The sequence below is a fragment of the Pelecanus crispus genome, chromosome 2 (assembly GCF_030463565.1).
Source record: "Pelecanus crispus isolate bPelCri1 chromosome 2, bPelCri1.pri, whole genome shotgun sequence".
Lineage (NCBI taxonomy): Eukaryota > Metazoa > Chordata > Aves > Pelecaniformes > Pelecanidae > Pelecanus > Pelecanus crispus.
The window spans coordinates 92,179,285-92,202,928 of NC_134644.1; the positions used below are offsets into that span (position 1 = coordinate 92,179,285).

Sequence of the window (23,644 nt, forward strand, 5' to 3'; positions counted from 1 at the left end):
AAGATCACTTTTTCCCCCCCCAATGGATTTTCAAAGCTGAGAGCACTTCAGTCTGCCAAAGCAAGGCTATTCCAGGAAAATACCATTATGTGTTTGCCGTTATCTTTAAGGCATCTGCTCCTGGCTACTATTAGATTAATTTGTCTGGTATGGATGTTGAATTATCATCGTCTTACAGCATGATCTGCACTGAAGTGAAAGTATAAAAAGCTGTATTACAAAAGGCAATATTACCCACAATTCGCATTGTGATTCACAAGGCAGTGCCCAAAACCCACCAATATCTGAAAGTTAAAGTAACGTAACAAAGAGCTATACTTCCTCATGCAACATTTCAGAAGCCTCCAGCGTGGATGTTAATGGCCATTACAGGGATAAAGCAAAGGACAATCCCAGTCTCTGGCAGTGATAACTACCAGATATTAAGGGAAGGGCTTCGGAACATGGCAAGCAGGGGCTGTATCTCTGTACATAAGATCTAGTTTGAAATCTTAAGTGGTTGATAAAGATGTGCATTAGCACCAAAGGCTGCAGCTTCAAATTGTCAAGAGGATATCTTGATACCTTAATGCAAGATCTGCCTTGCAAAGCATATAAACCAGAGGCGTAAACAGGAAGAAAGAAATTTCTCCCACCAGTAGGTAAGGCATGTACTGAATAATGAGCCTAGATGGATTACCCTCATGAGCCAATTGGTTCATACTGAAAACTTCTGGTATACTCACAATCGACATGCATGATTTGGATAACACATTCTTAATATTGGAAGTTATAAAAATAGGTAAAGCTGTCTCCTTTGTTGTTTTCAAACCTGTGACTATTTGATGTTAAATGCATGAGTTCCAGGGGCTGACAGGTCTCATACAGAGAAGGAAAATCCAGCTTCGCAATGAAGAACCTGGTGGTGACTCCACAATGACTTGAGTCTACTGAAGGGTTATTTGCCAACTTCAAAGAACAAAGCAGTTTCAGAGCTAACTCCTCCACTCCAAGAGCCATGACTTAGGAAGAGGCAGAAAATGAGAATTTCCTACAAACATAGTAAGACTCTCCGTAGCATTTAATGAACACCTTCCCCTGGGAAATAAACTGCCTGCAGCCTGGCCTACAGGCCTGAAACCCGAATTATGTATCTGGTAAATAACCTCAGAGGATCCCTTTGGCCTAGGTTGCCTAAGTAGGCCCTACTTGGATTAAATTCAAACTAGAGGAGAAAGTTCCAGGATCCAATCTGCATTTGTTGGCACTAGGCTACCACTGAGAGGACCTACATTTTTCCCTGTGAGAAGCAAACCACTGTGATAATTTCGGTTTCTGAAGATTCCTTATGAAGCCTTTTAAGTTTAAGAGGTGATTCCTTTGTGGACTGTGCCTCATCAGTTTTGACAAGTGCCCTTCACTGACCACTCATGCAAGTACCTGCACTGGACTCTCCTGACTAGCTACTATTTATGTAGTAATCTTGATGAAGAGCCTCTAAGATTTATACAGTGGCATAACAATGTTTTCAGTTTGGTCCTCTATGCCCTTCCTGACCATTCATAACATTGACTTTGCCGCCTTTTACTTTTTTTGGCAGCTAACATTCTTCATGACTTTCTACATCCTTCATCACATCTGATTGTTGAGAAGTTGGATAACTGCCTGCCTTTCAATATATTCCTCTTTTTACATCAAAAATTAAGTAATAAGGTTTTAGTAATTTTAAACTTAATTTAGTGCTTAAGTATTTTTTAAGCTGTTTTCTTTAACTTACAGGAGGAGATAGGCACTGCATGTAGAAGAAAGTTGAGCTAACAAGATTGCTCACTTTCCCCACCGCCTGCCTGAATTAAGTATCTTTGGTCAACTACTGTAAATAATAGAAACCAGGTTATTTCACTTCCAACTGCTCACATCCAGCATTCTTCTTGAAAAAGGTGAGTACAAGAAATTTGGCTTAAAGTGCAACTGATCTGGAAGAAACAAGATTAGTTTAACCAGAATGTATGACTGGCTATGCAAAAACTACATTCAGAAGTTCCTGATTTGTGAACACCTTTAAACTGAAATGAAGGAAATGATCAGCAACTGCTGGCCATCTTTACTTTTTTATGAAGATGAGCTATTAAGGGACAAATTACTGACATCTCTGTCAATTGCAGCCTAAAGCAAACATTTTATGTTTATTAAAAACCTATCAAAGGAATTCTTTACAGCTTTACCTTTTTAAGCTAAAATCATGTCAGACATATTAATGCCTGTACTTGACTAGTAACTTTTATGGATGTCATCATAATAATAAAAAAATGGCAGCTAATAACCATTAATTCAAGAACAGCATCATTGTTGGAAAGTAATCTTATCTGTAATTTTTATACCTCTTTAGTATACTACTCTCAGGTTTTAAAGAAACCTGATTAAGTCAATTAAGTATCACAGAAGATTTGAAACTATAAATTTGTTACAGAATAACACTTAATTTTTTGCATGATACTCCCACAAGTCTTTCTGACACTTCAAGTCTAGAATTTTACCTAGAACGTGAACGTCAGCCTCCAGCACAAGCTCAGAATAGCCATCTAGAATAAAAATCCTTTTCATCCTATCTGACATAAGTAAATAAAGTAGTTAATTTAAGAAAAGAAAAAAATGAATCAGCCCTAACTTACAAATATAATTTCTACCTGTAACAGCCAATATCCTCTGATAACACACAGAACTTGGAATCAGTCAATCCCATGCAACTATTCAATTGTTGAATGGAGAAACAGAGTGTGGCAATCAAAACCCACCCGTTATTGCAACCAGCATCAAACCACAGGCTGACAGAGTAGAAAAACATTTAGACAACATGAAATAAAACCTACCTGTTGAACATCCTGTTGGAAAACACATAGCTGAAGCCGCTGGTGCAAGCGGACCTTTCGATGCTGCCAAATATTTTCCAGCTGGCGCTGGTGGTGCAGTACTTCATGGATGACATCCAGAACATGATGAACTGCTTTTGAGTAGTTGGCAGAAGCAGTGAGGGAATCAGAACTCCCAGGAGTCAAAGGTCTCTGAAGTTTGTCAAGCAGTGACTTTCCATCTTGGCTCACCTGACCACCAGAAAGGACGAAGAATTACTTGCCTTGCCAAAAGCTTGTTAGACTATTATTTCATTCCCCACCCCTTCTCCCCATTTTTCATGTCTTTAAGAACTTAGGGAGCAGTGATGAAGATTTTTTTATTCCAGGCATGATTACATGCACCTGTTATAGAAGAAAAAACCCCACCATATAAAAAAATGTATATTCTCCCTCTATGTAAGACAATTTTAAGAAGTAGCACTCTTCTAAATAACAGCCTGTCTTTTGGTTTTTCGATTACCTTAACACTGCTTTTCCTTTAAAGTGATCCCCCCCCCCCCCCCCCCCCCTTTAAAAACAGGTCAAGCCTAACTTAGAATAAATATTCTTCAGCTCTTTCTCTAGTCAGCAAAGCATCTAAAATTAAGCATGTGCCCAGAACTATCCTTCCAGGAGCATCTCTCTCTTTTCATATGCTGTAAAGGTGAACAGGGAGGTTACTTTCTACATGTTAATATTAATTTCAGGAATACATTTAGACTGACAGATATGAATTTAGGACATGCTTTGATCTGACACGATTTACAACTTCTAAACTATTAGTGTTACTAGTAAGACAAAGGCAAACTGTTGTTATGGCAAACTTAAACCTGACTAGTCACTTAAAGCCTTTCCATGCAGCAAAGAAAGACACTCTTTTCCAAAATGTGTTGAACTACTGATGCTGACAAGAAACATTAGTCATTTCTAATTGTTGTCTTCTCTGATTCAAACCACAGCAAAAATATTCAGATTTACCTTGCATGCAAATTAAAAAGCAATAATACTATCTTGTCTGGTCACTAATAACATTTAGCACTTGCCAAGGCTCTTCAAAGCACTTGTCATTGCCGTTTAACTCTTCCGTCACTTTTAGCATGAAGCTCAGAGAACTGTTACAAGTCAGTATCATTCAACTATCTGTAAAGAACTTTTCTAATAGCTCATCTAACAGGCAGAAAAAAAATTCATCTGAAACCACACGACTGGAGTGTAAACAATAGTCTGAATCCATCAAATCAACACCATGTCAGACACAGAAAATTTGTCAAGGCCTTCCCCCAGTGGCTATTTTCAACAATTTTCACTAAATCTGGGTACATTTAAAATTTGCTATTCAGCAGTCAAACAGATATGAATGAAAATTCTTTTCTAATAATTAGTTTACAAGTGAGTTTATTTCTCAGTTCCAATTTAAGATTTTTTCATTTTAGTAGTAAGTGTCAACACAGAGAATGAAGCTCCTATAAAGTCAAGTCAGGCAGAAAAAGAGTATAGTCCATAGTAGTTATTATAATGATGATTGTTTTCTTGTCCATATCAATTATCTAATACAAGTCTTTCAAATATTTCAAGATAATGGACTTCAGTTATCTGTCTGGAGTCCATGAAATTTAGGGGGAAAAATAATTAATTATGACAGCCCCTTGATCTGGTTAGTTTATTAGCTTTACAAACAAATGATCATACACATTTCTTCTTTGGAGTTAACAAAGTAAATTTTTCTTCCTTCCCAGTGCATGACTACCTTAAGATTTCAGTGAGATGTATAGCTTCATTTCTATATATAACTTCATTTAAGGCACAGCTATTGGGATTTTCAAGCACCAGTTATCTAAGCTTGTAAGCTAGTAAGTTACTTTTCTAGTAATATACAGTAATTATCCTCAGTAAAATGAGACTGTCTAGTCTTAAAAACATTTACTCTCTTAAAATTACTGTCTTCTACTTTGCAACCAAGTCGTGTTGTCAAGACTTTGTAATCTAAAATGAATGACAAAGTGTTGTAATTTCCACAGTGTTCCTCTCTCTCTCCCCACACTGTTCATTCATCACAAAATGCAAGGAACTCCGTGCTGTAACAGGAATGAAGTTGTACATCTAATAATGATAAGCAATAGTTCTGTAATATCTTTACACAGAAAGGCAACTCCATCAATCTTCAAAAAGGAGTGTGTGTTTAAATAAGGCAAAATAAAACTTTCTGTCCAGAGGAGGAACACAACTCGTACATACATATACAACTATTATTTCTGCACCAATTCTGGTTGCTAAAGACAAAGCTATTGCTTTACCAGATGGGGAAAAGTAATGACCTGAAATCAGAAGAAAGGCACCTAATTTTTTTTTTTTTGAGCAGCACCAATGAAGATTTTGTTAAAATCTCTAGCTATCCCAAAGTCAAAAACTACATCTTTGAAATCCTAAATAGATTTTCAACGTAATTTGCCAGAGGAATCCTATAACCTACCCATCTAATATATTTTCATTATGCATCACCAGGAAGCAAACAGTATTTAACATGGTAATCCACAGTACTTATTTACACTTAACAGCAAGCTCTAATCCAGTCACATCCCTGATGAAAAACCACAAAAAAAAAAAAAATCCAAAACAAACAAAACCAAACAAAAAAACCCCACTGCTTTAACTTCAATGCTTTATAATCATTATTCCAGACAGCCCTAGCCTTTTTAGTCCTTGCTGCACTCTCATGGAGCATGCACCCCAGATGCCTCTCTTCACATAAATCTACTACAAATATGCTACATCTCTGTGCCCTGTTTTACAAAGGGATCCTCCCAATGAAGAGAGGTTATAGTGAAGAAACCTTCCAACAAAACATGCTCTCAAGATTGAGTTTGAATAGGTACGTGTAGTAAGAACACAAGTTTTATCACCAAAGGTGTGCTTCAGTATGTCATTAGATCAGTTGCCATAGCAAGGTGGCATATATCAGGAATGGGGATATCGGTGTGTATTTTACACAAAAGGACAACTCACGTGAACTCCAGACATCTAACTCATGGTAATAAAAATGATGCAGACCCTAAGATGGCAGGTATTCAAAAAATCCAGTTTTGATATACCAACAATAGGACTGATCATCAGCGCTAATCTTATCCTCCTTTACTGCTAAATGAAATGTGACCAGATTTATGATTCAGTTTCCCATAAATAGAGCTGGTTCATCAGAAAGTAGTTTTATCTTTAATGTAATGTTTAAATCACAGCCATTGTTTCAATCCCACATGATTTCCTTTTAAAAGAAGGTGTAAGCTGTGGCCTAAGCTATACTGTGTCCACTGATCATTTTTTACCATGATTTAATGAAATGTATATTTTATGAAACTTTCATGAGAACAGAAACTACTGCATTTAATGCAGAATAACATCAGTCCAATTTAACAGCAAAACCAGTTTTACCCCGTGATGAGAACAACCCTGGGAAAAGAAAGCAAGAAAAGTTCAACAGAAAATACAGAAAATACCTTTTACCTAATAGTGAAGTCAATACCCATTTGATTTCTCACGTCAGCTAACTAAAGCACATGAGAGAATTCAGTATTTGAAGAAAAACAGTAGTACTTTAGTCATCACTTCCTAGGCCACCTTCAGAATAAGCATTTTATCTGAAGTTGTAAATACATCTATTAGAAATACTAAGAAATATTATTATTTCATTGTGTGCAGAATCCAAGATTAGAGCAGCAGCAGCATAGGATATGCTAATCTTACAACTGCTGACTACATAGGCATGCTGGCTCATTTAAGTGTCTTTGAAGTTGGCAGAACTAAGTATGTAACTTCCGGCTTGTCAAGTGGCATCCTTTGATGGTTAAGCCTTTTTTGTGAGGCAATTTCAGAGATGGATTTTCAAAACACACTTAAAGCAATCCATGACACAGAATACTTTCCCAAAGAATACCCAACTAGCTTTCCTTCAAGTAAGTGTTTAAATGATAGTATCATACTGCTATTAAAAGGTACTAATATGCAAATGTAAATCAAAACATACTTAGTACACTGCATGGGTTGTTTGTACCACACATGGTTCCATCTTGCCTTTTAAATTTCTTTCAGAAGATTAAGGGGAAGACTTAACACTTAACTTTTGAACAACAGTAGCAAAGTCCAATATACTAAATTAAAAAAGAAGCCTGGCACTTGAATTTCCAACTAATGCACTATGCAACAAGCGGTGCCAGATCATGATCCAAACTAACATTACACCATTTTATCAAGTCAGCAACCTAAGGAAACAAACAAGACACTCACCTCAGAGTAAGCCAAGGTAATATGCTCATATATCCCTTGATGATGATGGATAGCATCTTCTAAATCTTGCAGTTCTGAGGGAAGCTCCACCTCACCACAGGCTTTACACCATGAGTCCACATTGCTCATGTACTGCAACACAGAAAAAACATTCTGCTTGATTTTGGGCTCTATCAATAAGTACACACGTTAGCAATATACAAAATGACTGGCATCTGCATGACAGCCACTGAAAAGACTTTTTAAGGGAAAAATGCTTAATGCATTTCTCTCTGAACTAACCAAAATGAAGCTTATATCAGAATAGAAACAAATATTCAAGTCTGACTACACTTTTGCTTTTAGTTATATGGAAGTCTGAGCCGTTCACAGACAGGCAGGCTTAGTTGTATGTTAGCAGCCTTCAGAACCAATTAAACTGTTGGCAATACTGATGCTTCAAGTTTACTCTTGCTCCTTTTCTTGACTTTGCAGATAAGAAATAGTTTACTTCACCCTACACCTACCATTTCAGAGGCACAAGAGCCAATTAAGGTCTTGTCTAAACAAAGAGGTAAAACATGCTACAATTCTCAAGTCCAGACCCTCAGCTCTTACCCATGAACTCCCTGTGCAGATACTCATGGTATCATGAGGTATCACCTCACCTTTTTCAAGTCTTCAGAGAAAAACAAGTTACTTTGCACGTATGTGCATATATACACAAAGAATTAATGGTGAACTGTTCACTGAAACACTCCATAGTTGTCTTTTGCTGGAAAGAGATCATCAAGGAGGCAAAGCAGTGTTAGAGCACAGCAAATTCACACCTCAGTCCCCAAAGCACTAACTTGTACGCGCAGAGAAACACTAAATCCATTTGGCAAGCTACTACAGCAGCAAGCATGTAAGGGATTTACAACTTAAGTGGAGGTCTCTTAGGACTGGCACAGAACTTTGGCTCAAGACAAGCCTTTCAGGGGAAATTGAGGGTACTACAACAGAATCTCTTCTGCAGACAATTTAAGTTATCTCTGAAGGTCAAGCTGTCTTGACAGACAAGAAACTGCCATTATAGCTGTATGCACAGCCGAAGTTCTGTCAACTTATTTTTGACAGCTAGAGGGCATGAATTTTATACCCTTGTTATGCTAGGAAAGGAAAGAGGGGGGGAAAAAAGAAAATCTGTTTTTCCAGGAGTTTTCATAGCTGTTAAACATAGAACATCCAAGCACATATGGTATGTGTAAACTAAATTTGTCCTCTACTCATGTCAAGTTCAAGTCTCAAAAGTTTTAAGAGACCAAGCCATTTCTCTCATCATATGTATCTTAATTCCTGGAGCACATGTAGTCTTTTGAGGAAAAAGTAATCCACGGACCATTTCTGGTACTCCATTATTGTTTGAAAGCTAGGAGGAAGGGCGATAGAGTACTTTAAGACACGTATTTAGTTCTCATTTCACCAAGGGACAATTTAAAAAATCTCTAACATTAAGCACTGAGCATTAAAAGAAGCTCCATGTCGACCCCCAGAGCTACACCTCTTGCACCAGTCAGCAGGCACTGATAGTCGGGTGCAGTTTTCACTGTGCCTGACAGTAGGCAGCGACACTTACCTGCCACTTGCAAGGGAACACATGCATTCAAGAAGGTTGTGTTATTTCTTTGGCTGCTTATTTTTTAATCATCTTTTTATGTAGGTCAACCATCACCAGTCTCTAAACGGGTCACTGCTCTCATTCCAAACCCTCTTTCCTTGAACTCACTCTTCACTGTTAACGAAACAGCTAATATATCCCAGCCAGGTATCTTACAAAGCAACTATGACAATCCATCACAGTTAATCATAAAATGAAAACTGCAGAAGGAGCAATTAAAAAGTAAGTTAACCCCCGCAGATGCTGCACTGTTTTCTCTCATTCTTCTCTTTCCTCCTGTTTACACTTACATTTAGTGCTGAAGAAGGTAACACCGACCCTTATCACAGTTGCCCAGTGCGTGCACACACACACAAAATTTACTTCCCTGACTTCTGATGAAAATAATTTTCTTATGAAAAAGGACAGTGTTTGAGTCAGGGTATACCTATCCGTCATGTTTTACCATCTCTCTCCTGCATGTATGGCTGACAGTGCTTCAATGTAAACCTGAATAACCCAAGCAATGAGAAAAGCATCAATCCTGATAACGTACTACACTGTGTCTATCAAAAGCTTCAAGCTGGTTGGTGACTTTTATACGAGAAAACAATTCCTTTGTCTCCTTTTTATGTGGCTTTTCTGTAAAACCTGCTAAAAATGCTTATTATAGTGGCATCAGTTTATATACTTTACCTTAGTCTGTCTGTTTATATACTTTAGCTCAGTCTAAGGACAGTTAAAACAATGTCACCACTAACATCATGGAAAGCAATACGTATTTGCATCTTAATACATTCACATTTCTAATTTCTAGACATTTCACCAGTTTTCAGTGAGCAGTTCCCCAGACAGAGTAAGAGGGCTAATTTTATTTCCGATCTTAATCAAGGGGCTTTTGATTCACATTTACAAGGAGTGAACAATGAATACTGTGACCAGTGTTAGAGGGGCCCTGCCTCCAGCCAGGTGGAGGAAAGGGACAACCGGGTTTACTAGACTGTGTGGATTCGATGGCCTGGAACATCAGACCCACAGGAGTATAAGGCTCTAGTGGACACTGGTGCACAGTGCACGCTAATGCCATCAAACTATAGAGGGGCAGAACCCATTTGTATTTCTGGAGTGACAGGGGGATCCCAACAGCTAACTGTGTTGGAGGCTGAAGTGAGCCTAACTGGGAATGAGTGGCAGAAGCACCCCATTGTGACTGGCCCAGACGCCTCACGCATCCTTGGCATAGACTACCTCAGGAGAGGGTATTTCAAGGACCCAAAAGGGGTACTGGTGGGTTGCTAGCTGGGGCTAAACCATGACAATGAAGTTGAGTATCTGTGTAGTAGAAATCAGGAAAAAAATTCTTAAAATAAAGTGTGCTGCCTCTTCTATTTCTGCAGTTATCAACTCCCACGTGGTTTCTTCATTTATTCCAAATTAAAGTTCTATCAGACATAAGCCCTTTTCTTGGATCCAATTTAGCAAGGCAAATGGAAAGAAAAAGATCTACAGCAGCCATACAGCGCACCAGAGCTTCGGTCAGCCATAACCATCCAAGAACCTCTGCTCTCCGAATTCACCAGAGATGTATAGAGCAGACAGTCTATAATATCAACGGGTGACCCAACAGCACACACAGCAACTCCTTCAGAACTGAATTCCCTTGAGGGGAAAATATGCTTTCACCATGAAGACTATTAACTTGGGGATATTTATTCCTATTTCCCTTACATATACCTCTTCTCTGGCAGTTACACACGGTTAATGACTTAATTAAAATAATTGGTATAGGCCTAAAGCTAAAATTTTTGTTTAATATAGGAGGAATCTCTTATGGGATACTAAGTAAACATCTGCCACCACAATTTCAGATGCAGAAGACAGTTAATTAACTTCTCAACTTTCAGGCCAGTTCAACTTAGTTTTCTATAAGCAATTACTATGAGTTAAAATGTGACACTCAAGGACTAATTGGGGTGGAGTGGTAAGGACAAGTGATGATTTCCAGATGTAGGAAAGGCATTATATTGATACTGACTATACTAAATTTTTTCCTTTCTTTGTTTCAACTTAAAATGCTTAACTATATGAAGCTTTATGTCGACTTCATTTTGATTCATATAGCTAATTTGGCTAAGTTTTATCTTGCATTGATATGGGCAATGCATTTTGTTAAGAATATAAGGGCAGTGGGCTGTCCTGAGGAGAAGGAGTTTGACTATCAGCTGAAATCAGCACAAATAAATACTCTGGCTTTCTTGCTGACCTTTTCACTCACTCTCTTGTACTTCTGTCTAAACCAAAAGCAAACAGTACAACTCACCATTCCAGCATGGAAACTTTTGTAGGCACCCTCCCCGTTCACTAACCTGTTCAGCTTTCTGATGGAAGATGGAGGACATATCCAGTAATGTGCTACGTTCATCCAAGGCTGCAGCAAACGCCTTCCATTCTTGCTCCAACTGACTAGCAATCTGTTTTATTTGCTGTGAAGCATAATGGCCAGACTCGACCAGGCGATTTGCTACTGACATGATGCGGTTTATGTTTACATACACATTCTATGGAGAAGAAGGAGGGAAAAATTAGTGGAAGTTAGCAGACCACTTAAATACAGAGGATACTTCTATAAAATTCTTCTTTATTACAGTACTGCTTAATAGACTGGTTTTATTTACCAAGTTTGTGCATGCCTAACTTTGGAATCTAGGTGTATAATGTAACAGCCTATCTGTATTATTGACAATGGAGAAGCACAACTTGAAATGACCAGAGAGTCTCAAGCTAACATTAACGTTCAGCTTAAAGTCATATTATGTGAAGACCCACTATTACAATGAAGAGGAAAAGCTACTCACATTTTGCAACAACCTCAACAAGAATCTTTACAGGTGTTCAAGTCAACAAGACATTCAGACACACACAATATAGGAAAATCAAAGTATAATTAGTAGGCACTTGATCTATCCATGGTATGCAGGTGTGCAACATCACTCTACAAATCTTTACATCAACTTCTGAAAGTATTTCTACTTTTTAAGTAACAAAATACAGAACTCCAAGTTCTAAGGAGTTCAACAGTTTTAGGTTTTATTTTTCTGCCACTATATTGCCTCAGAGCTAGCACTGAAAACTAGACAAATAAGGTCAAAGATCAGAAAGATTTTCTGGAGTACTGGCATTACTCACCGATGGCTCTTAGTCACTCTAATTTTCTTTCCTTTTAGCTCACATATGCATTTTGGCCTAAAGTGTCTAAAATCTGTTCCTGTTCCAATTCTGTATGAACAAACAATATTTTTCAAAGGAAGCAATCAAGAGTGTCTGATTCCTGCAAAGCCAGAAACAAGAACTTCACCACGTAGCTCTTCCAGAGCTACGTATACGTAATGCTGAGTTGACACTTCTTTCAATTGGGCTGACTCTCATACATCTAGAATGCAGTTCTTAGAATCACAGGATTGTTGAGGTTGGAGATCATCTAGTCCAACCCCCCTGCTCAAAGCAGGTTCAATCAGAGCAGGCTGCTCAGGGTCATGTCCAGTGGGGTTTTGAGAATCTCTAGGGATGGACAGACCACAAAATCTCTCTGGGCAACTTGTTCCAGTGTTTCTTATGTTTAAATGGAATTTCTTGTGTTTCAACTTGTGCCCATTACCTCTTGTTCTGTTACCGGACACCATGGAGAAAAGCCTGGTTCTGTCTTCTTTACTCCCTCCCATCAGATATTTGTGTTTTTATACACATAAGTTCCCTCCTAAGCATTCCATTATCCAGGGTAACCAATCCCAGCTCTCTTAGCCCCTCCATGTAACAACACAAGCATGCCATACAGGAAATTCAGAGAAGAACTTGTTCATGGTGACTTCCCAGAAAGGGAATGAGAACTTTCCACATAATGTGGTCCTGTAGGCATGTCCTAATTTGTGTGTGTAGACTTGGAGCAATCCCAGGTCAGACGTGTTTTTTTGATTACAGCGTCCCTTTTGTTCAGAACACAGCAGACCCTTTGCTTGCCAGCCCAGTCCACCACTCCTCACTTGATTGTTGGTCCTCTTCTCCCTCTCCCATCATTCTTACCCTAAAGCTCTTCTTACCAGGTTGTCCAGCCTGCTGGCAAAGATATTTTCGCCCCACTTAGTCCAATAGCAATCCTTGATCCTCAGAGAGAGGGTCCCACGGTTGTAGAAACCAAAACCCTGCTGCCCATATCAGCTGTGTAAACAGTTGTTGACCTGCAGGATCCATCTACCCTCTCACCAGCAGGACCGAGAAGAAAACTACCTGGGCTCCTATGCCCTTGACTGTTGCCTCTGGAGCCACGTAGTCATGCTTGAGACTTTCCAGGTCACCCCTGGCAGTATCGCTGGCGCTCACATGGAAGAGCGGCAGGGGGCAGTAGTCCGAGTGCTGGACAAGCTTTGGCAGTCTTTCCACCATGTCCTAAATCCAAGCCCCAGCAAGCAGCAAACTTCCACAGAAGGAAGGTCATATAGTCAGGTTGGCAGATAGGGGTCTCTGCTCCCCTGCAGAAGGGAGTCTCCCATTACTATCACTCGTCTCTTCCTTTTGGTGTTCCTGTGTGGCTCAGACTCAGATGGCACAGATGCTTTATTTGACAGCTCCCAGCTCCTCATCAGCCGTGAGGTCAGTGAACCTATTCTGTAGCTGCAAATCTTCAGGTGGAGCAGAAGTGAACTCTGGCTTCCTCCTAGTGCCAGAAGCTGTTATCTTCCAACCTTCATCATCATGGGATTCTCCACTTCCCAGACAGACAGGCACAGTCTCTGCCTGACCCTCCTCCCTTCAGTACAGTTGGTAGTTTGGGCTCTTGAAGCTGCACAATGTTGGAAAAGATCTGGTCAATCTGTTTCTCATTCTCTCTGATGCTGTGCAGACTGCTGACCTCCTCCTGCAGCTCCTTTAGTTGGTGACACAGATCCTTAGTAACTGCACACCCCCTGTGGGCAAGGAAACCATCTCCTGCTGCTGCAGCCTTGGCAAGAGGCCACAGGCATTCCCTGCAGCCCCGGACCTGCAGAGCTGCGTCCTCCTTCTGGAGCTCCCTCTGGGTTGAGGCCTCTGATGTTACAGGGACAGTCAGTCCAGCAGTAGCTGGGGATTGTGCCCTGGGGCACATCACCACCATTGCAGAGGACATGGATGCTGTTCTGAGCAGAGTTGCTGGCCCCTTCTGCATGAACTGCAGCACAAACTGCTGCATGCATTGGCTACTTCTGTTAGCTGCACTCATTCTTGCTTATATCCTAAAAATCTACCTGTGGGGCCAAACTACCAAACACCATCACACAGAACAGTTGGGAAGAAAACAACAGACACCACTGATATCTCAACATTCTGCAGAGAAATTTTGCTCCCTCTTGTCCACGCAGTGCTTTCTGGAATGCTAGCACAGAAGAAACGCCATGAGCAGTTAGCTACCTGTCAGCAGCAGCATCGCAACCTTCCCCAATCAAGGGTTGAGGAACTGAGTCCAGTGAGCCAGGGGGGACAGAACTGACTGCAACAAGCCTTAGTAAAGGCCACAGATCAACAAGTGACAGAAGAACAAAATCTGAAATTGCTAGAAAACTGTATGGTTATATTACTGTTGAGAGGTGTGATGGACAGCCTGTGCCAAAACCTGACTATACCCCCGCCAGTAAGAGAGGTCAGGACACGTGGACACCCAACGCCACGTAGATGCTGAGCATCTGAGGTGGAACCATTACCTGTTGGCATCGAGCCACTGCCCAGAGCCTGACACTGACTGGCTGGAGCAAGTGTTGCAGTTCCTCCAGGATTCACTGTGCTGACTCATCTGAGTAGTAACTAGCACAGGTCTGTATTGATTATAACTGTATGCACGTATGCAAGCAGGAACATACCTGACACAGCCTACACCTGAGCTGGTTCACTTAATAAATTGAGCACAGCAGTGTCATGTTGGCTTCCTGCACAATGCTATCTTTTCATTTTTTAGGTTATCCTGCACATCTATGCTCTCCTTGTAAGCACAGCCGAACAATTGGAAGAGAACAGAACTGCTGTTTCCAACAAATTTTAGAAGACTGGAGAGCATTTAGGCCTATTAAAGTGTATGTAGCATAAATGCGAGACTGCTACATGAATCCAGAAAGCCATTACATAGTCTTTACAGCGGTGTGAAAAAAACAAGTGTCAAAAGAGAAAAGAATAAAGGCTATATTAGGCTGCCATTTGACTGTTTGTGTATCACAATACAGAATTTTTGAAATTCTGTAATGTCAGTTAGATATGAAAGACAGGGCACCATAAATGTGTAGTTAAACAGATCAAGACTGAGCTGTGGTTAAAACGCATTCATTTTCCCATGGCAATCTGACTTCACAAGCGTGGAAGAATACTCCCTGTAGCAGTGTGAATATGAATGAATATGCTGACAGTTGAACAATTTCCAAGCTATGTATACCACATTCCTTTCCTAAAAAAAAAAAACCAAAACAACAAAAAACAAAAAACTTATAATAATCTCAACCTCCCCCCCCACCCCCCCCCCCCCCAATCCCTGATAAATCTACTAAAGGTTTCAGTATTTTAGAATGCAATGACCCAAAAGAGACAGGTTTAGTTAAGGAGGAAAAGAATCTGCAATAGCACCTCACTACAATTGGACTGTTTTTAACTGATCCTTGAAGGTTAACAGATTTTGTTCAATTTTCTAAAAGGACTAGCAGGTCCACTGTCATCACTATACGACAAATGCATATTTTGTGCACTTCTTGAGAAGCACTGTTCCAAGTAAGCTAGTGCTCATTCCCCAGGGACTAATGTCTTATTCATTGCATGGATTCACAGCCTGGTTTTAGTTAAAGAAGCAACAGCCGTCAGGTAATAACTGTTAAAGACTTATTCAGCCATCTCATTTACATGATGTGAATCTGCATGAAACATCTGCAGCTTCTAAATGTGTATCAACTGTCTAAAAAGTAAAAGGCTAAAGTGATACTGCATTTCTTTCATTTTGTTACATATGACTATTGTAACAAAACTAAAAAGGGAACAATTCAAGTTACTGCATTACAGTACGCACAGTAAGTACACGAATGTACTTAGTACAATCATTTTCTCTCACAATGCCCTTTAGCCAGAAGCTGAAAAGACACCTTACAATATCTGGAAAGCTCCTCATTGCAGAAATATTCCCCAAAGGGACTGTATATATACAAAGTATTGCTCAGCAAGGCAACACAGATTAGTAGCCTAACACAAGCTGTAGTGCACTGTGTCATTCTTTGGTGTGTGCCTGAAAGGCAAGTACACAGGGGAAAATATAGGTGACAGCCTGCCAGCTTAACTGAACTTCTATCACACTCAGTAACAAATAAAGCTGGCAGATGCCCTGAAGGTTCTAGTCTATTTCCTGATTTTCCCAGACCTATTTAGAAAATGTTTGTTTAGCTCTAAGATTTCAAACAGTAGTTTTCTGACACAGAGACTATTAAGCATTCAGTGTTAAAAACAACCACTTCAGTGACATGGTCCATAAGCATCATAACTGGCACCTCTATATAGACTGTAGTGAGTCTGAACTATTTGTCTGTGATGGAAATATTTTAGCAATGGAATTTCCAAATCATCTGCCATTTCACACACAAATGGCCACCAAGACCAGGTGTAGCACTAATGTATGGAATAACACCTGCTTTAATGATTTAAAAGTTTTCTAAAACCTATTATATTCTTGCTCTTGCAGCGACAGTAAAACTCTCAGTTTGGGAATCCAAACTTCAAAGATAAGGGCTGCAGAACAACTAAAGGTATCACCTGATCTCTTCCCTTGAAAAAAAATAAACTCAGCAACATGCACACTACAATTAAGGAAAGTGTTTAACCTGTTCTTCAACTACAAGGATCCTCAAAATATTCCAAGGTAACTATTTAACCACTGCAATCAGCACTGGAACGAACGAAATATAACGTCACTCTAGCTCTCTTCAAATTTATCATCCCTCTCCTACATTTTTCATGGTGGACCTGGGGAATCTTACTGCAAGACTATATAGTCCAACATCAACACCATCTTCTTTCCTCTCTTATTTTTCACTTACCTTCACTTTCTTACACTAAATGCCCATGGCCTTTAACCTGTTCTTACAGCCACATCTTTTTCATCTGGATGTTCCCCATCACGACATTAAGTATGGGGCTCTAAACAGGACATTGTTCTCTAGTAGGACCAACTGAATCAGAGCAATTTCTTTACAAATCTTAAGCACCCCCATTAAGTATCAGGAGTGAAATAAGATTTGGTTCTTTGCAGTAACACCACTGTCTATTCCTTTAGTTCATGATCCATTGTCATGAACATACTTGAACACCTTGCCAGCTGATTGCTTTTTAAAATCTGTTTATTTGCTTCTTCCTTCTTAAGGGTTGCATCTAGCCTATTCTATTTCATCTTGTTGACTTTGGAGTGCTCCTCAGAAGCTGGAAATAGCCTGAACTCATTTTGCCCTTTCAGTCTCTTCTCAGGTTGGTAGCATCCAGACATTGCGTGTGAGCATTAACTGCTGCGGCACCAGAAAGATTCCCTTACAGATGCGCACTCAAAAAATGTCCTCCCTGTCTGACCAGAATCCACAGTTGTGCATTCCCTGAACTTCAAGAACACCACAAATCCATGGTTTGCTTAAACTATGGTTATTCAGAACTACCAAAAACTACCAAGTTTTGGTAGTTATTCAGAACTTTCAGAACTACCAAAATGAATACATTTTGCCTACTCTACTGCTTCATCCCCATTTAGAGTCTTTATCTTGTCTATGAGGGACGTTAGATTGGTTGGACAGTTGATGGATTTTACCATTTAACTTTCATTTATTTATTTTTACTGAAAGCCTTGTCTGAGCAATCTATTAGTAAAACACAAAACAAAACAAAAAACCCCCAAACCCCAAACCTCCAAAACAACAAAAAAACCCCATGATAAAACACAAAATGGACATGACCCCCCCAAGACAGAAGAGCTAGCTTACTACTGTTCACCAAAGGCTTTTGTGAAAATCTGCATTTCAAAGCAATCTGAGAAAGAATGCACAATTCACAACCTATAGTCTTGCTCTCATTTGCTGAAGTGTCAGAGGACCCAGGGCAGTCTAGAATTCACATGGTGCTTAAGTCTATCTCGAGCGACAACTCTGTATGGTTACAAAAATACGTGTTTCAAATAAAAAGAATCTCAAGAGTGAAATATATCAGTAGTACAAGGGAAGAGGAAAAAGTCACACTAGCTGTCAGCTAAACTGATTTTACCTCACCTGACCTTCTTAATGTTTTCATTTGTACCAGTCCCTGTGGCTGGATTTGAGCAAGCCATGCCAAGTAAGTAATCTTTGTAACTTTTAACTCTGTAAACCCAGTGATATTCAAGCATTGTGTTCATACTTATTTTAACCTCGCAAAACTCTGGCACTCTCTGTTTGGATGACATTAATTATTTGATTATTACCTTGATAAAGTGGTTTAGTATATGCAAATAGCCTGTTCCGAAAACATTAATCAACTTAGCAATATGCTTACAATTGACACAGGACTTTGTGGATTATGGTTAATAAACATAGCTTCTACTGATGATCCTATCAGCTCCGAGACAAGAAGTAGTCATAGCACACCCTTTAATAGTAGCCAGTGTCAGCTTTCTCCAAAGATAGCTTCCTTTTGCCTACATCACTTTCCAATCATTTTGACCCTCATCAGTGCAGTGAGGCACACAGTTAAGCTGTAATGGAGGTAAGGCCATTTGGTCTAGCAAGAAGAGCAGAAGAGAATATTCAAGTAAATAATATCCTCCCCCTCACCCATATTTCACATGACTGCTTTTGTTTCCCTTATGTCCCAGCAGGCGTATGGAAAATGGCAGGAAAAAGAGTGGACAGATAGAGAATCAGTCTCTCCTGCTCTTGCATGCAAGACTGACTAATCGTATAATCACAGGCACTTTGTTTTTGCAGTTCAAAAACTCAACAGATAATTTTTGTATTTACAACTCCTATGACGCCTCATTTGCAAGTTTCTCCCTTAAAAGGTACTAAAAACTTGTTTTGAGAAGTGAAGCATTGGTTTAGTCACCCCAAGAGGAACTTCAAGCTGAAACTGAGTATTGCTTAACTCAAATAAATCTCAGGACTTGACAATAGCAATTTACTGTTGCTGAAAGCAGGCCTTCTAAATTGTACTGAAAATCCATCCTCATCTTTAGAGAGGAGAATCATTGTGAGTTTATTTTTCCCCACAGTTAGGGAACATGGGATCTACTTGCCCTATAAAGACGCAGCCTTGACATTTATCAGTGAACAGTCTCCTGAATTCAGCAACAGCAGGTCACAAACCTACATCTGTGGATGTGAACTACCTTTCAGACAGCAGCCTTTTTAGCCACAGCAACCTGTGTGTTAAGCAATGGTAACCAAACGTATGTCCACCTTCAATGCACATCACTGCACCTATCCAGCTCTTCTCTGGGACAGCTTAATTGAAATGACAACCAGTCTGTGTATTAAGCTTAAGACTTTCATTATCTTACTCCTGTTAGCTTGAAGTGCAACCACATGAGTCTATCACACACTGAATACACAAGATTCTTAGACATATCACTTGCTAATGAAACTGCTGAAAGCACAGTTAAATCTCCTCCAATGTATTCTTCACCTTTTTGTTTTACAACATTTGGTTTAAACTTTCAACTGCTTTGTGCTGCAATACTGAAAATCAAGTTCTTAAAATGGCAGAAAGCCATTACAAGTTAAAAAAGAAATATTCAGCAAATACTCTTTGTCCTTGATGTAACCAACTCCTGTTCATGACAGGAACTAAGTAGCTTTCACAATGGTTTACATCCAGGAGTCTCATTTCAGACTGGAAGACCAGATTAAAATCTTGGCATCTCACCCAAAGGCCGTCGCTCTTTCTCACCCGAGTTTGGCCTAAGCAGCTGCAGAACTTGCCCTCCTGCACCTCTTGAAAAGCCAAGCTGCTACTTAGGAAGGAAGGGGAGAGGGGAGAGCCAGCTATTGACAGAGGGTAGCACCTGCTGCAAGGGGAGCATGTGCCCTGTGGCAACCACAGTGCATTGGGAAAAGCAGCTGCAACATCAATTATCAGGGTTAAGCTGGGAGCACGTGCAAGGGGTTGCATTTAGCTGCTTGGGCAGCATTTATCCTTTGAACAGCCCTTCCCCACCTAAAGTGAGACTAAGGAAACTGCCTGGAAAGCAAGATCTATTAGGGTCCAATTAGGGCCACAATGAAAAGCCTTCAAAATCTCCTGAATATAACAAACTGTATACATAGTTACCACTCTTCCTTCCTCTACCCCATCCAATAGAATAGATTTGCATGGCTGTAGATGGCTTAAAAGTTAAATTCCATCTCTAGTGTGAGAGCATTCACTGGCTGATACCAGGACAGGCTGACAGAAGAAGAATTTAACCTTTAGAGTACAAGCTCAAAAATTGCCTGGAAGGCCATCCAAAATTACTAAGTTCCAAAAGTCATCTCATGTCAGTGACACCTACTGTCCTTCTATGAGTTTCTTTCTGCTCTACTTCACAGGCAGCACAACGAGCAACAACGAGGTACTCGACAAAGGAGCAATTCCCCATGCCCGTGGAGTGAACCTATACCTTCCAAACCTAATGGTCAAAGTTACATCCATATATGATTTTACATAACTTAATTATAATGTTCCCCAGCATTTGTTTTACTCTTTTCAAAGGTTCATATTGATTTTTATTTTTTTAAACTTTTGCAAACATAGCTGAGTTGCAGAAGAAGAAAATGTACCTTCTGTACTTGTGTCTTCTATTGCCTTAACTCTAGCTATACCACACACAAGAGCTGCCTTACTAGTCCTGTTATTTCAGCAAGATGCACAGCCTAGGTAAGTTTACTTTGCCACTCTCTCTTTCCACAATTAGTAAGTCCTGTCCTACAGAAACACCCTCTTGCAAGAGTTGATTATTTTGACCATACTTCAATTCAATTCCCATCCTTGGACTGCCAAGGATGTTAATTTCTAACAAGACTGGTACTGTTCTTCCTTCACTGAGCTGACAGCCAGGGACTGGATTTAGGCCCAGACTCCCAGTGTTATTTAAACAACTCCAATCCTCCTAGTGAAAAAGACCTAAAATGTACTTGAGAATTTAGTCCCCATATTCAAACAGGAATTCATGAAACTGAAAATAAGCAGCTTTCACTCACTGCCAGTTAAAACCCAAATTTTTAATTGCAGCCTACTGATAGCTCATCCTAAGATCATATTTGACAAAAAAAAAAAGTTTGGTTTAGCTCCATTCTACTGTGCCAGAAATGAGAAGTGTGTCTTAAAAATATGGAAAATTATTACACCAGGCTCAGCTGTTGATCACCACTTCTCAGAACTTTTTGTCTGAGTTGCAATCTATTCAGAAGATCCTGAGACCTACTTCTTTCCGCGTGGAGTGCTAAATTCCGTATTACACATGATTCTCTGAAATTTCCTACAAGACTCAAAGCAGTACGCAAACACACATCCTGGGTTCTAGATGTTCGGACGCTTGTATTTGAGAAGTGCTGAGATTGTGTTGAATACTGCCATTTGTCAAAATAATTTTGTTGCTTGATCACAGTAGCTCTGTACTTGGCTACCCTTTACGTTTCTCCTTTATGCTTTATAATTTCACTGCTCAAGCACAGATTTGCATGACTTGTAACAGGAATGATTTATGTGTATGATTTACGAATTCTACCTTAACATAGAGCAAACAGTCAACGTGTCAGTGCTGCGAAGTGAGGCCTGTTCTTACCATACAGTTCATGGCAAAGTGATTGTGCTGTGTCTGAAGCTCCATCGCATGGGGGTGACTGGTTCCAATCTCTGTGTAGCTGTTCAGAAACAGACCTTTGTTGTGTGTGATCCAATCAAACATCTACAAGAAAATATTAAGGAAAAAAAAAAAATCACTAATTAGTTATGGCAGAAATCATAGACAAGTAATGTGAGAAATCTGTGAACAGAGAAGACAGAATGAGTCTAAGGCCACAAAAATTAACAGTGATGCTCTTTCCATCGTAAGTTACTATACATTTTAACCAAATCATTGCTGAAATCTGACTTTTTGGACCAAACAGCTTGAGGCTGTTAAATCTTTACTATAGGTGTTTACCTCAACAAGCTACAGTAAAGCCATATTCATAAAGTCATAAACTTCATTACTACAAAGAAGTCATAGTAAACAAACAGGCTTGGAGCACAGCCCTGAGTTACCAAGCTTATATGTTGTCTAGTGACAGCATTTCATGATGTCAGCAGCTTAGTAACTTAGAATGAAAATGGCAACTCATGGAAATTAAATATAAATTCATTCTTGCTGAATAAGTACTTCAGCAGCAAGTTTAATATTTTTAGTTCATAACTTTACAGCAGATTTGAAAACAACTTTTCTATTGCTAAACAAATTTAAAAAACTATACTTGAGCAGAGTTACACATTACCTTCACCCAGACAAGTTTAAGGATAATGTTTAAATATGTTTGGTTTTTTTTTTAAAAAAATGCATTTTAATATTCAAACAAATTTTAGGGAAGACCTTATCTGACAATGACCATCAATAGAGGTACATAGGTACATTAACAGTGCCACTAGAGACAAAGTTTTCAAAGACCAAGCAACACAGCAAAAGGCTAAGTTTAACACCACCACAACCCCCAGCCCCCTGACAATGGTCTTGAAATCTTTGCTATACGTCAGCTCAAAAGACCCACCTATTCTGTGGATAAGCTGAAAAAGACTGTTCAGAAAAAAATGGTAGCAATGAGCACTAAGTACTCATTTAAAGATGTTTTAAAATACGTTGGCTAACAGAGCAATATTATCAAATCCGTTATTTCACCCAGGTACATGACAAATCAAATTATAAGTAGACCACAATATGGGGAGGACTATAAACAAAAAAAAAAAGTTTTAAGAGCTTAGACAGCTGACCACATACTCGTAAAATGTTCAGTTTCTTATCTAGAGTACAGTGAAGATGTGTTATTATTCAAAATAGACGCTGCTTCTGCTTGTGACCACCTTTCTCTAGGTAGTCCGACTTTGCTGCCTTCAGATACCTACAGGACAATTCCACATCAGATTCCCTCCCATCTCATCCCTTTTTTCCCTTCTCTTGTCCTGAACCAGCCCAGATTTCTTGTGCCGAGCGTTGTGCAAGTCCTCCAAAACAAACATATTTGTTTTGCCCCATCCAATACCCTTTATTTTTCCAACAAAGATCCAGCCCTTTCCGGCACCTAAATAAACCACATCGACATACACTGATAAAGAAGCCCTGAACTATGAAATCTAATCTGACACAAGCAGTGAAATAAGGGCTGCAAGTAGATTAAGGCAAGGGCCTTAACCCCAAAGCGAGTTGGGATACTACACAAACCTACTTCTTAATCTTTTTCTACCGGTTGATGAGAGAGTGAAGTCCCAGGTATGCTAGCTGCTGTCAACCCCATTTTGAGGTACCTAACATTTCCCTCTATTTTCAAAGAAAGATGGGTTAATTTAATATAGACATTCTTGGAATCAGGAACCTAGAAAACACAGATAGGAGCTTATGCAACCACATGGCAGGACACAGATCAATCCCACAAGCTCAAGTATTTCACAAGGAGTTTCTTAAAACCCAGGTTATGTGGGCAACTTTTAGATGAGTGGAGAAGATATCTTTCAATACCATGTGAGCACCATCAAAATATATTTTGTTCATCCTGTAATAAAGAATAATTAATGCTGTAATTAAGTGGCTGAAAGGTTGCTAAAAAGCATTTTGGGCCTGAAAGATCAATACTAGACCAACAGCTAGTTATTT

General features: G+C 39.5%; 1 protein-coding gene across 1 annotated transcript in view; it reads right to left on the reverse strand.

Moving 5' to 3' along the window:
* TRIO (trio Rho guanine nucleotide exchange factor) overlaps positions 1 to 23,644 on the reverse strand; it is a 264,384-nt gene that overhangs the window by 142,438 nt on the left and 98,302 nt on the right. Inside the window, exons 6-9 of the mRNA XM_075706194.1 lie at positions 21,590 to 21,712; positions 11,133 to 11,324; positions 7,149 to 7,280; positions 2,850 to 3,080 (exon numbers count right to left, since the gene is read on the reverse strand). Of these exons, the coding sequence (XP_075562309.1) occupies positions 2,850 to 3,080; positions 7,149 to 7,280; positions 11,133 to 11,324; positions 21,590 to 21,712 (678 nt within the window). The remainder of the gene's footprint in view (positions 1 to 2,849; positions 3,081 to 7,148; positions 7,281 to 11,132; positions 11,325 to 21,589; positions 21,713 to 23,644) is intronic.